This window comes from Aphelocoma coerulescens, chromosome 3, assembly GCF_041296385.1.
Source record: "Aphelocoma coerulescens isolate FSJ_1873_10779 chromosome 3, UR_Acoe_1.0, whole genome shotgun sequence".
Lineage (NCBI taxonomy): Eukaryota > Metazoa > Chordata > Aves > Passeriformes > Corvidae > Aphelocoma > Aphelocoma coerulescens.
In genome coordinates, this window is record NC_091016.1 from 124864082 (window position 1) to 124876349 (window position 12268).

The 12268-nt window shown below is 58.9% G+C and overlaps 1 protein-coding gene across 5 annotated transcripts; it reads left to right on the forward strand.

Annotated features, from left to right (window-relative positions):
- The first annotated feature begins 347 nt into the window (after window positions 1-347).
- Window positions 348-9919, forward strand: STMN4 (stathmin 4). 5 transcript variants are annotated; one of them, XM_069008679.1, is made up of 7 exons: window positions 348-445; window positions 2237-2316; window positions 4503-4560; window positions 7224-7319; window positions 8216-8421; window positions 8508-8699; window positions 9720-9919. In XM_069008679.1, exons 1-7 carry the CDS (start codon window positions 348-350, stop codon window positions 9797-9799), a joined length of 810 nt encoding a protein of 269 aa, XP_068864780.1. In that variant the 3' UTR covers window positions 9800-9919. The 5 variants fall into 5 exon arrangements, with proteins under 5 accessions (XP_068864780.1, XP_068864779.1, XP_068864781.1 ...); XM_069008678.1 differs by having other exon boundaries at window positions 9296-9807; XM_069008680.1 differs by lacking the exon at window positions 2237-2316 and having other exon boundaries at window positions 372-445; window positions 9296-9807.
- The last annotated feature ends 2349 nt before the right edge of the window (window positions 9920-12268 follow it).

A 12268-nucleotide genomic window follows, 5' to 3' on the forward strand; every position in this document is an offset into this window, starting at 1 on the left:
CAGGGACACTTTGCCCCCCCCCCGCGACGCCCCAGGCCCCCCCAAACCCCTCCGTGTCCCTTTGTCACTTTGTCCCTCTCCAGCTCTGTCCTGCTCTGGATCCAACCTTTCATCCATGCGCTCTTCCCAATCCAACCCCCACCCCAAACCCCTCTTTTTCGGCCCAAATCCCCCCCTTTTTTTTTTTTATCCCCCTTGATTTTTCCATCCGTCCTTTTTCTTTTTTTTTCTTCCCTTTTTTTTTTTTTTCTTCGCTGCTCCAACCCCAAAATAGCTGCGGGCTGTGACGTCACCGGGCGGGGCCCTCATTCGCACGGGATCTCGACCAATCAGCGGCCTCGGCGATGATGTCATGGGGGGCGCTGGGGACCCCCCGCCCGGGATGCTCCAAAGCCGCGTTAAAGGAGCCGGGAGAGCGCCAGGAGCAGCGCGACCACCGCCGTGGGTGAGTCCGGGGGGGCTCCGCTGGAATTTTGGGGGGGGAATTTTTGGGGAATTTTGGCGGGATCGGTTCACGGCAGGAGGGCTCGGATGGATTTGCGGGGGGTGGTGGCGGTGGTTGATGGATGGGAGTGGGGTTTGTAGGGAGTGGAAAAGGTTTTTGGGAGAGGGGGTTTGGCTCTGGATGTCGCGGTGGGGTCGTGGCCACTCTTTTGTCCCCCTGGACAGCGCGAGGTGTCCCCATCCCTTTTGGGGTGCTCGTCCCGCTCTTCCCGGGGCGTTTTCCAGCCACCTGGAATTCGCCCTTATCCCGTTCCTGCTGGAGACCTCCACCGCCCCATCCTCATCCTCATCCTCGGCTGCCGCCCCCAGTTTGGGATGGGGGATCAGCATCCTGGGGATCCGCATCCCCAGAATTCCCGAGGGATCCTCACCCCCAGCATTCCCAGAATTCCCAGAATTTTCCTGGGATCCGCATCTCCCACCCCCAGAATTCTTGGAGGACCCCCCCCCCCGCCTTCCCAGTAACCTCTGGGACCCCCATTCCAGCATCCCTGGGGGAGCCGCACCCCCCGAAATCCCGGGATTCTGCACCCTCAAAACCCTCGAGGGACCCGAACCCCTCGAAATCCCGGGATTCTGCACCCTCAAAACCCTCGGGGGGACTCGAACCCCTCGAAATCCCGGGATTCTGCACCCTCAAAACCCGAACCCCCCGAAATCCCAGGATTTCTGCCCCCCAGCATCCTCGGAGACCCGAATTCCCGGGGCGGACCTGCTCCCTCTGCATTCCCCGGATCCTGCCCTCCCCTCCCTCCCTGAATTTTTGGGAGACCCTCACCCCGTTATCCTGGGAGGACCTCCAGCATTCCCGGGATTTTGCTACCCCCGCGCCCCTGGGAACCCCTCGGGGGCTGCGCGGCCGCACCCAGAGCCCCCCAAAAATGTGGGAGAGAAGCCCCCCCCGAGGGCAGGACCCGAATTCCCGCTGGTGGCAGCAGCCGCTGGAATTTTTAGTCCAGGGAAAGGGAAAAAGCCAGGGGGAGGGAGGGAGGGAGGGAGGGAGAAGGCGCTGCCATCCCGCTTTTCCCCCTCTGGAGCCTCCCAAGCTCCCAGGAGGGAATGGGAAGCCCCCGCATCCCCTTCCCATTTTTCCATCCCCTCCTTCCATCGCCGGCTGCTTTTTCCAGGGGAAAAAAAAAAAAATGGGAGATGGGAGGGGGCTTTCCCTTGGAATTCAGGCTGGGAAAAGGGGGCGCAGCCCTTTGGGGGGTGGATCGGGATCCCTCTCCCTGCCACGTGCGCCTGGCCGAGAATGGGTTCGCATGGTCGGGAATGGGATCGTGCGATCGGGAATGGGATCGCCTGACTGGCAATGGGATCACCTCACCGGGATTGGGATCGCGCGGTCGGGAATGGGATCGTTCCATCCGCGCTGGGATCTGGGGCTGACAGCGACAGGTCCCCAACCACGCCCCGTTCCCATCGGGAATGGGGCAGGGACAGAATTCCCTCCTCCAAACGCCTGGAAGAGCGTCCCCATCCAGGCAGGAACGGGGCTGGACCACTCCCCTCCCATCCAGCCGTATCCCTAGGGATGGATCCCATTTTCCATCCGTTCTGGCTCTGGTGGGCGATCCCTACGTTTTATCCTGTGGGAACGCCACGCGAGGTTTGGGGAATGGGCATGGAATGCCAGCAGATCCCAGGGAAAACCGGGATTTGGGGTGGGAATGCCGGCAGCAGGGAGGCAGGAGTCCGGCAATCCCTTCCAGCCGGGTTATCCATCCTCCAGGAATCCTCCAGGAATCCATCGGAGCATCCCCACCCGATCCCGACCGGCCCCGCCCCGGGGGGCACCTGGAATAGGAGATGGTGATCCCAGCTGGATATTCCCACATTTCCTCCCTCTTCCCACTCCCAACAAGCCCTGGAAGCTGTGGCCGGGTTATTTTTGGGATCCCCGGGGCAGATCCCAGCAGGATTGGGGGGATGAGGGCTGGGATTTCTCGGGATGGGTGGGGCGTGGTGCAGCCCTGGAATGCTCATTCCCTAGGGAGCTGCAGGCATTTAAGGATCCCTGTTTTAAAGGAGGGATTTTGGGATCAAAATCCGGGGAAAATCCCCAAATCCCGCTTCATTCCCTGCTTTGGTGCAGCTGGGAAGGGCGTTTCCACCGGGAATGCCACCCAAAACCCCTGGGAATGAGGAGCAGCCTGGATTATCCCGGTTTTCATGATTCCCCATTCCCGTTCCGAGCCCTGGGGGTGGGTGGGGTGTCCTGGGAATGCTCCTAAATCCATGGAGACCCCGGGAAGGATCCCAGTGGGATGCGGGAGAGGATCCTGGAGCATCAGTAGGGGCAATTTGAGGACTGGGAATCTCGGGAAAAGAGTGGGGGGAACTGGAGGGGGAATTTGGGATAGACCAGGGCTGGGAGGGGTCCAGGTGTGCCCAGGTGTGTCCAGGTGTGTCCAGGTGTGTCCAGGTGTGGCTCCCGGCACGTGTCCTCACACGTGTGGGTTGGGAATATGGAGGTGGGAAGCGCTGCGTGTGCCAGGAACATCCCACGGGATGCGTCCATCATCCCCGTGTGTGCCCATCCCATCCCATCCCATCCCATCCCATCCCATCCCATCCCATCCCATCCCATCCCATCCCATTCCAGCATGTTCCCATCCCATCCCATCCCATCCCATCCCATCCCATCCCATCCCATCCCATCCCATCCCATCCTTCCAGCATGTTCCCATCCCATCATCCCAGTGTGTTCCTATCCTATTCCACTGTGTTCCCATCCCATCCCAACATTGTTCCCATTCCATTCCATCACACCGGTGTGTTCCCATTATCCCACCCCATCCCCCCAGTGTGTTCCCATTATCCCATCCCATCCCATCCCATCCCATCCCATCCCATCCCATCCCATCCCATTATTCTGGTGTGTTCCTGTCTCATCCCATCATCCCAGTATGTTCCCATTCCATCACATCCCAGTGTGCTCCCATCCCGTTATCCTGGTGTGTTCCCATCCCATCCCATCCCATCCCATCCCATCCCATCCCATCCCATCCCATCCCATCCCATCCCATCCCATTATCTCGGTGTGTTCCCATCCCATCCCATAATCCCAGTGTTTTCCCATCCCATCACATCCCAGTGTGTTCCCGTCACATCCCAGTGTGTTCCCATCCCATTATCACAATGTGTTCCCATCCCATAATCCCAGTGTGTTCCCATCCCATTATCCCAGTGTGTTCCCATCCCATTATCCCAGTGTGCTCCCATCATATCCCAGTGTGTTCCCATCATATCCCAGTGTGTTCCCATCCCATTATCCCGGTGTGTTCCCATCATATCCCAGTGTGTTCCCATCCCATTATCCCGGTGTGTTCCCATCATATCCCAGTGTGTTCCCATCATATCCCAGTGTGTTCCCATCCCATTATCCCGGTGTGTTCCCATCCCATCCCATCATCCTAGTGTGTTCCCGTCCCATCACACCAATGTGTTCCCATCCTCCCAGTGAGTTCTTATCCCATCCCATCCCATCCCATCCCATCCCATCCCATCCCATCCCATCCCATCCCATCCCATCCCATCCCATCCCATCCCATCCCAACATCCCATCATCCCAGTGTGTTCCCATCCTATTCCACTGTGTTCCCATTATCCCGTCCCATCCCACCACTGTTCCCATCCCATTCCATCCCCCCAGTGTGTTCCCATCCCATTATCCCAGTGCATTCCCATCCCATAATCCCAGTGTGTTCCCATCCCATAATCCCAGTGTGTTCCCATCCCATCCCATCCCATCCCATCCCATCCCATCCCATCCCATCCCATAATCCCAGTGTGTTCCCATCCCATCCCATTTTCCCAGTGCATTCCCATCCTATCCCATCCCATCCCATCCCATCCCATCCCATCCCATCCCATCCCATCCCATCCCATCCCATCCCATCCCATCCCATCCCATCCCATCCCATCATCCCAGTCTGTTCCCATCATCCCATTCCCGGGATCCTGCCACTGACCTGATCCCTCCCTTCCCTCCGCAGGCCCCAGCATCGCTCTTCCTGCAGAATTCCAAGGATTTCCTCGCCATGACTCTGGCCGGTATGACACCCCCACCCTGGCACCCCAAACTGGGCCGGTCCCATCCCGGGGTTTCCTGGGCTCATCCCTGCCCTGGAATGTTCCCGACATCCCAGTGGTGACAAACCGGGATCGACAGCCCCAGACAATCCCGAGTGCCTCCCGTTTTCCCTTTGCACATCTGGATCCTCAGCTCATCCTGCTTGGAACATCTGGGGCCGGCCACCATTCCCGATCCCACCCCTTCCCTGGAATGTGGAAATCCCCCCATCCCTCTGATCCCAATCCCAGCCCTTCCCTGGCACATGGAAGCCCCTCCATTCCTTTTTCCCCCATCCCAAAACTTTCCCTGGCACATGGAAGTCCTCCCACCCTTCTGATCCCAATCCCACCCCTTCTCTGGCATGGAGCGATCTCCTCATCCCTGTGATCCCAATCCCAGCCCTTCCCTGGCACATGGAAGTCCCCAATCCCTGTGATCCCGATCCCACCCCTTCCCTGGCACATGGAAGTCCCCAATCCCTGTGACCCCGATCCCACCCCTTCCCCGGCACATGGAAGTCCCCAATCCCTGTGATCCCGATCCCACCCCTTCCCCGGCACATGGAAGTCCCCAATCCCTGTGATCCCGATCCCACCCCTTCCCCGGCACATGGAAGTCCCCAATCCCTTCTATCCCAATCCCACCCATTCCCTGGCACATGGAGCAGCTCCCCCATTCCTTTAACCCAAATCCCCCCCTTTCCCTGGCATATGGAAGTCTCCCCACCCCTCGGACCCCAATCCCAATCCTTCCCTGACACGTGGAAGTCCCCCCACCCCTTTTTCCCCCATCCCAACCCTTTCCCTGGCACATGGAGCCCCCCCATCCCTCTGATCCCAATCCCAGCCCATTCCCTGTCACATGGAGCCCCCCCATCCCTCTGATCCCAATCCCAGCCCATTCCCTGTCACATGGAGCCCCCCCATCCCTCTGATCCCAATCCCAGCCCATTCCCTGTCACATGGAGCCCCCCCATCCCTCTGATCCCAATCCCAGCCCATTCCCTGTCACATGGGAGCACCTCCATCCCTCTGATCCCAATCCCAATCCTTCCGTGGCACATGGAGCCCCCCCATCCCTCTGATCCCAATCCCACCCCTTCCCCAGCACCCGGAGCCTCCCCATCCCTTCTACCCCAATCCCACCCTTTTCCTGGCACATGGGAGCCCCCCCATCCCTCTGATCCCAATCCCATCCCTTTCCTGTCGCAGGGCAGCCCCCCATCCCTCTGATCCCAATCCCAGCCCATCCCTGGCACATGGGAGCCCCCCATCCCTCTGATCCCAATCCCAGCCCATTCCCTGTCACATGGGAGCACCTCCATCCCTCTGATCCCAAATCCCAGCCCTTCCCTGGCACATGGAGCTCCCACATCCCTCTGATCCCAAATCCCACCCCTTCCCCAGCACCCGGAGCCTCCCCATCCCTTCTACCCCAATCCCAGCCCATTCCCTCCATCTGTTTTTTCCCCCATCCCAACCCCTTCCCTGACAGAAGAACTTTCCCCCATCCCTTTTACCCCAATCCCACCCTTTTCCTGGCACATGGAGCCCCCCCATCCCTCTGATCCCAATCCCAGCCCTTCCCTGGCACATGGAGCCCCCCATCCCTCTGATCCCAATCCCATCCCATTCCCTGTCACATGGGAGCCCCTCCATCCCTCTGATCCCAATCCCAATCCTTCCCTGGCACATGGAGCCCCCACATCCCTCTGATCCCAAATCCCAGCCCTTCCCTGGCACATGGAGCTCCCACATCCCGCTGATCCCAAATCCCACCCCTTCCCCAGCAGCTGGAGCCTCCCCATCCCTTCTACCCCAATCCCAGCCCATTCCCTGTCACATGGGAGCCCCTCCATCTGTTTTTTCCCCCATCCCAACCCCTTCCCTGACAGAAGAACTTTCCCCCATCCCTTTTACCCCAATCCCACCCTTTTCCTGTCGCAGGGCACTCCCCCATCCCTCTGATCCCAATCCCACCCATTCCCTGGCACATGGAGCCCCCCCATCCCTTTGATCCCAATCCCAGCCATTCCCTGGCACATGGAGTCCCTCCATCCCTCTGATCCCAATCCCTCCCCTTCCCCAGCACGTGGAAGTCTCCCCATCCCTTTTTCCCCAATCCCAGCCCATTCCCTGTCACATGGGAGCCCCTCCCCCATCCCTCTGATCCTGATCCCACCCCTTCCCTGACACGGAGCAATCCCCCCATCCCTCTGATCCCAATCCCAATCCCACACATTCCCCAGCATGTGGAAGTCTCCGCATCCCTCTGATCCTCATCCCACCCCTTCCCTGACATGGAGCAATCCCCCCATCCCTCTGATCCCAATCCCAAACCTTTCCTGAGATGTGGCAGCCCCCTCATCCCTCTGATCCCAATCCCAACCACTTCCCTTCCACATGGAGCCCTCCCATCCCTCCGATCCCGATCCCACTACTTCCCTGGAATGCGGAGCCCTCCCATCCCTCAGACCCCCATCCCAAACTCTTCCCTGGCACGGAACCTCTCCCCCATCCCTTTTATCCCAACCCCACCCTTTCCCTGGCACATAAATCCCACTCTGATCCCAATCCCACCCCTTCCCTGACACGGAGCAAGCCCCCATCCCTCTGATCCCAATCCCAACGTCTCTTCCCAGCCTACAAGGAGAAGATGAAGGAGCTGCCCCTCGTCTCCCTGTTCTGCTCCTGTTTCCTGTCGGATCCCCTGAACAAGCCCACCTACACCTACGAAGGTGGGACCCCATTCCCAATCCCACTGCAGCTCTGGGAATTCTGGGATCTCTGGGGGGCTTCAATCCCCCCCTCGGCATGAATGGGGCGGCGGCTCCGGAATTTTCTGGGAATTCAGCAGGAGGATGGGTTGGGGTCTGGAGAGGCTTGGGCAGACCCAGCCCCTGCAGCTCTCCCAAATATTCCCAGCTCGGCCCCATGGATGGGTTGGGATCCAGGGGGGCTCTGGCATCCCTTTATCCCATATCCGTATTTTTTGGGACCGGGTGATTCGTCCCAATCCATGTCCAGAGGCCACGGAATGGGATGTCCAGCCTTGGAGGGGTCCTCCAAGTTTTCCAGGGGGATCTACTCTGGAAAAGGGATCGCGGTCCCATTCCCAAAGCAGGGAGAGATGGAGACATGGGGACATTCCCAGCCCTCAGCTCTCCCAAATATTCCCAGCTTGGCCCCATGGATAGGTTGGGATCCAGGAGGGCTTCATTCCTTCATCCTGGAATGTGGGCTCCATATTCTCCAGCTCCAGGTGATTCATCCCAATCCATGTCCAGAGGCGATGGACGAGCCTTGGGAGGCTCCTCCAGGTTTTCCAGGGGGATCTACACTGGAAAAGGGGTCACAGTCCCATTCCCGCTTCCCAAAGCAGGGAGAGATGGAGAGACGGGGACATTCCCAGCCCTCAGCCCTCCCAAATATTCCCAGCTCAGCCCCATCCATGGGAATCCTGGAATTTCTACCCCACCCCACCACATCCCCGAACCCCAGGGATGCATTTGGGCTAAATTCGGATGAAATTCATGGACACCAGGAAAGGCGGAATCCCACCGTGAGGGCCATGGGTGCGGAATCCCGGAATGGGAATTCCCGGCGCTCATTCCAAGCCCTTTCCCCCACCCAGACACGGTGGACCTGACCTGGTGCGTCATCTCCGACATGGAAGTGATCGAGCTCAACAAACGGACCTCGGGCCAATCCTTCGAGGTCATCCTGAAGCCTCCGTCCTTCGACGGAATTCCGGAATTCAACGCTTCCCTGCCCCGGCGCCGCGACCCTTCCCTGGAGGAGATCCAGAAGAAGCTGGAAGCAGCGGAGGAGAGGAGAAAGGTGGGTGCGACACCCAGTAAATTCCCCCCGTTTTTGGGTTGGGAAGAGGCGGCTTTATCCCGGGAATGTCCCCACGGTGTCCCCAGTACCAGGAGGCGGAGCTGCTGAAGCACCTGGCGGAAAAGCGGGAGCACGAGCGGGAAGTGATCCAGAAGGCCATCGAGGAGAACAACAACTTCATCAAGATGGCCAAGGAGAAGCTGGCGCAGAAGATGGAATCCAACAAGGAAAACCGCGAGGCCCATCTGGCGGCCATGTTGGAGCGCCTCCAGGAGAAGGTGAGAGCCCGGAAAAGAGGGATTGGGATGGGTTGGGATATTCGGGATACTGGGGGGGCACCACCAAAGAGGGGCTCCTGCTTCCATTCCCATCCAGGTGCAGCATCCCACTGGGATGGGGGGGTCCTGACCGGGTGGATCCATAGGCTTGGGAGTGGTCGGAGAGTTGGGATCTGGGTCTTGTCCATGGACAAGCAAAGCCCTTCCTTTCCCCTGTTCCGCCGTGATGGGACACAGATTCCCAGGAATCACAGAATCCCAGGATGGTTGGGTTGGAAGGGACCTTTAGGATCATCCAGTTCCACCCCCAGCACCTCCCACTATCCCAGGGTGCTCCAAGCCCTGTCCAACCTTTCCTTGGACTATCCCAAGTTGCTCCAAGCCCTGCCCAGCCTTTCCTTGGACACTTCCAGGGATCCAGGGGCAGCCACAGCTTTGCTGGGAATCCCATCCCAGCCACATCCCTGCCCTTGTACTTTTCCCACCTCCGGGCTGGCGGATCTTCCCGTGGTCCCTTCCCATGGATCCGGCAGCTCCCCAGCTCCGTGCTGGGAGCCATTCCCACCTTTCCAGCCCTCTTCTCTCTCCCGAATCAGGTCTGTTCCCAACCTCCGCATGGAAAATCCCACCCTCACCACCTCCAGCTCCCTCCAAAACATCCGGAGCCCGCCCAGTGCCCTTCTCCGAGCGCCTCCGTTGGGGCAGAGGCGGAGAGCGCCAGATAATGCCGGAAAATCCCAGCTAATCCCAGCTCCATGGGGCTTCCCGGGACGGTTGACGTCTCCCTCGTAGCCAGAGGGCGAGGACAAAGTGTCCCCAAGTGCCACCAGCAGCCCTTAAGTGACCCCAGGGGAGGAGAGGACACTGGTGACCCATCCGTGGCGTCCCTCGGGATGAACCTCGTGCCTTCAACCCCTCCGGAGCCGCTGTCCGTGGGGATCCCGGAACCCTGGAATCCGGCTAACGCGTCTCCCCCCTCCCCCCTCCTCCTCCTTCCCCTCCTCCTTCCCAATCCCGCAGGACAAACACGCGGAAGAAGTGAGGAAAAACAAGGAGCTCAAGGAAGAAGCCTCCAGGTAAAGAGGCGCTGCTGGGACTGACAGCTCCGGGGAGGTGCCGGAGGCTTCCGCAGCTCCAGGTCGGAATGGTGTGGGAATGGTGGACGTTCCTCTGCTTTCTTTGTTCGTGGATGTGCCGAGTCGAGGGGTGAAGCCATCGGAGTCGTCGTTCCGGGGAGGGTGGGGAGGGAAGGGATGAGGGCGGGATTTGGGATGCCCACCCGGGTGGGTCCCGCGTGCCGCCCGTCAGCCAGGTCTGGAGGGGACAGCCGAGGGCTGAGGAGGTGATCCCCAGGAGAAATCCCGGGAATACGGAGCGGGTGGGGAGGGAGTTGTGGGAAAATGTGCGTCGTGTGTGACTTTAATTTGGTGCTGGGCAGGCGGGGCGGGCGGGAATCCCTCTGGAGTCTTCTCCATCCAATCCCATCCCATCCGTGGGCTGCGGCATCTCTTGGTGTCCCTCCCTCCCTTTTTCCCACCTGGATTTGGGGTCTCTTCCCAGATCCGGCGTTTTTTTGCCCTTCCAGCACCGTTTTGGGAAGGGGGAGAAGGCTCCCCCCGTTGGAGGTGGTCAGGGAGTGAAATTCCCTTGCTCCAAAGGTTTTTTCTGGCTGTTGGAGATGCCCAATGATCCTTCCCAAGGGTGACATTGGAAAGCCCCATGAATTCCCAAAGAAACTTTTTTGTAAGAACTTCCCAAAACATAATCCCGGTGGGAATTCTTGGATGAAATCCCCCTTTCCAGCTGGAAAACCATCGGCTCCTGGCGATGGAGCAGCAGGAGAAACCAGGGTGGGGCTGTGGAGACCACGATGAAAGGGATTGGGGAAAAGTCAGGGAAAAATTTGGCGGAGAGACGGAGGTGGGATGGAGCCCTGTGGAGAACAGGGAAAAATATCCATGGGGAACCCCTTGGGGACAGCGGTGGCACCTCCTGGTGACACCAAGGGAGGGTGGAAAACCCCCCAGTATTCCAGGAGATGTTTTTTTGGGAGCTGCCGTCCAATTCCTGGGGCATCTTTGCCTCCAGGAAGGGCGGGAGAAGGAATACTGGATTTTCCAGGGGGTGGGAATTCCCTCCATTCCCAGTTGCCATCCGGAAGCGCTCCCAGTGCCGTAGGACCCCCAAATCCCAACCCAGATGTGAACAAAGGGTTTGGTCTCCGCTGTGTCTGGATAAGACATTCCAAGCTCTGATCCAGGTCCGGAGGGAACCACGGCTCTTCCCGGTGCCAGGAGGTGCCCGCCCGGATCCCGGAGCCCTGGGAGAATCCTGGGAAGGGGAAAAATGGGACTGGGGACGGATTGTGGCGCGAGCTGTCCTTTTTTTGTACACAACGGATGTAAATAAAACTGCCTTGGCCTTTCCTTTGGTTTCCATGATCCCTGCGGTGCTTCCCGTGTGGTTTTTTCAGGATCGGGGCATCCTGGAGTCGGGAGAAGGATGAGAAGGAGGGAATTGGGGTGGGAGGCTGGGCTGTTTCCCCCCCTTCCCCAAAAACCGGGTGGGATTGGAAGATTTGAGCACTCCAAGCTCATCCCATGAAGTTTTCCCATCCCAGACCGGGCGCAGGGAGTTGGATCCCAGTTCCGTCCGTGTGCTGGGAGAGGAGGAAACTGGGAGGGAGCTGGATGAGACCGGATGATCCATCAGAATGTCCATGGAATAGGTGAAAAACATGCATTCCTTAGGGCCAGGAGGAGATCCTGGGAATTCCTGCTCCAGCTCCAAGGAGGAAGCAATGGGAGGATTCTTTTCCCAACTTTGCTCCACCGGAAAACGGCACCAAAATTTAGGAGCAGCGTTCCCAAAGGTCCAAAGTGTTCGTTCCTCCTGATCCATCCTCTCTGACCGGGGATAAGGAGATCCTGATCCTGGGAATCTTTGAGGTTGGGTGATTCCCATGGGTGTGGGATCAGACAGATCCTGGGAACAGGTTCGGACTTCCCTACGGATGCAACGGGGATTCCCGTTGTGTCCAGGTGGGATGGGAAGGGGCTCCATCCAAAGGGACCAGGAAAAAAGGATGTGGATCCATCCACACCTCCCAAAAAACCTGGGATGGTGGGAAGTGTCCCTAACCATGGAACAGGATGAGCTTTAAGGTCCCTTCCCACCCAAACCATTCCATGATTCCAGGATCATCCCTCTCCATGGCCAGAATCCTAAGGAACAAGGATTTGGGGAATGGTTTTTCTCCCATTGATGCCTTCCCCTATCCCAGGCTGCTCCAACCTTTCCCGGGACACTCCCAGGGATCCGGGGCAGCCACAGCTTCTCTGGGAATTCCTTCCCAAGATCCCAGCCCAAGCTCCCCTTTCCCACTGGGAAGCCATTCCCTGCCTCCTGCCCCTCCAGCCCAAATCCCAAATTTCTCTCCAGCTCTCCTGGAGCCCCTTTAGGCTCTGGAAGCGGCTCCAAGGATTCCCTGGATTCTTCCCCAATCCAAGACTTGGATAACAGGGAGGAATTCACACCTAGGATAAAAGCTGTGGGAAAGGAAGGATGGA

Coding starts and splice junctions, on each gene's coding strand:
- STMN4 (XM_069008678.1), top strand. CDS start 348: ATGTCATGGGGGGCGCTGGGGACCCCCCGCCCGGGATGCTCCAAAGCC. Junction 446..2,236: donor CAGCGCGACCACCGCCGTGG/GTGAGTCCGGGG, acceptor TCCATCCTCCAG/GAATCCTCCAGGAATCCATC. Junction 4,561..7,223: donor CCTCGCCATGACTCTGGCCG/GTATGACACCCC, acceptor GTCTCTTCCCAG/CCTACAAGGAGAAGATGAAG.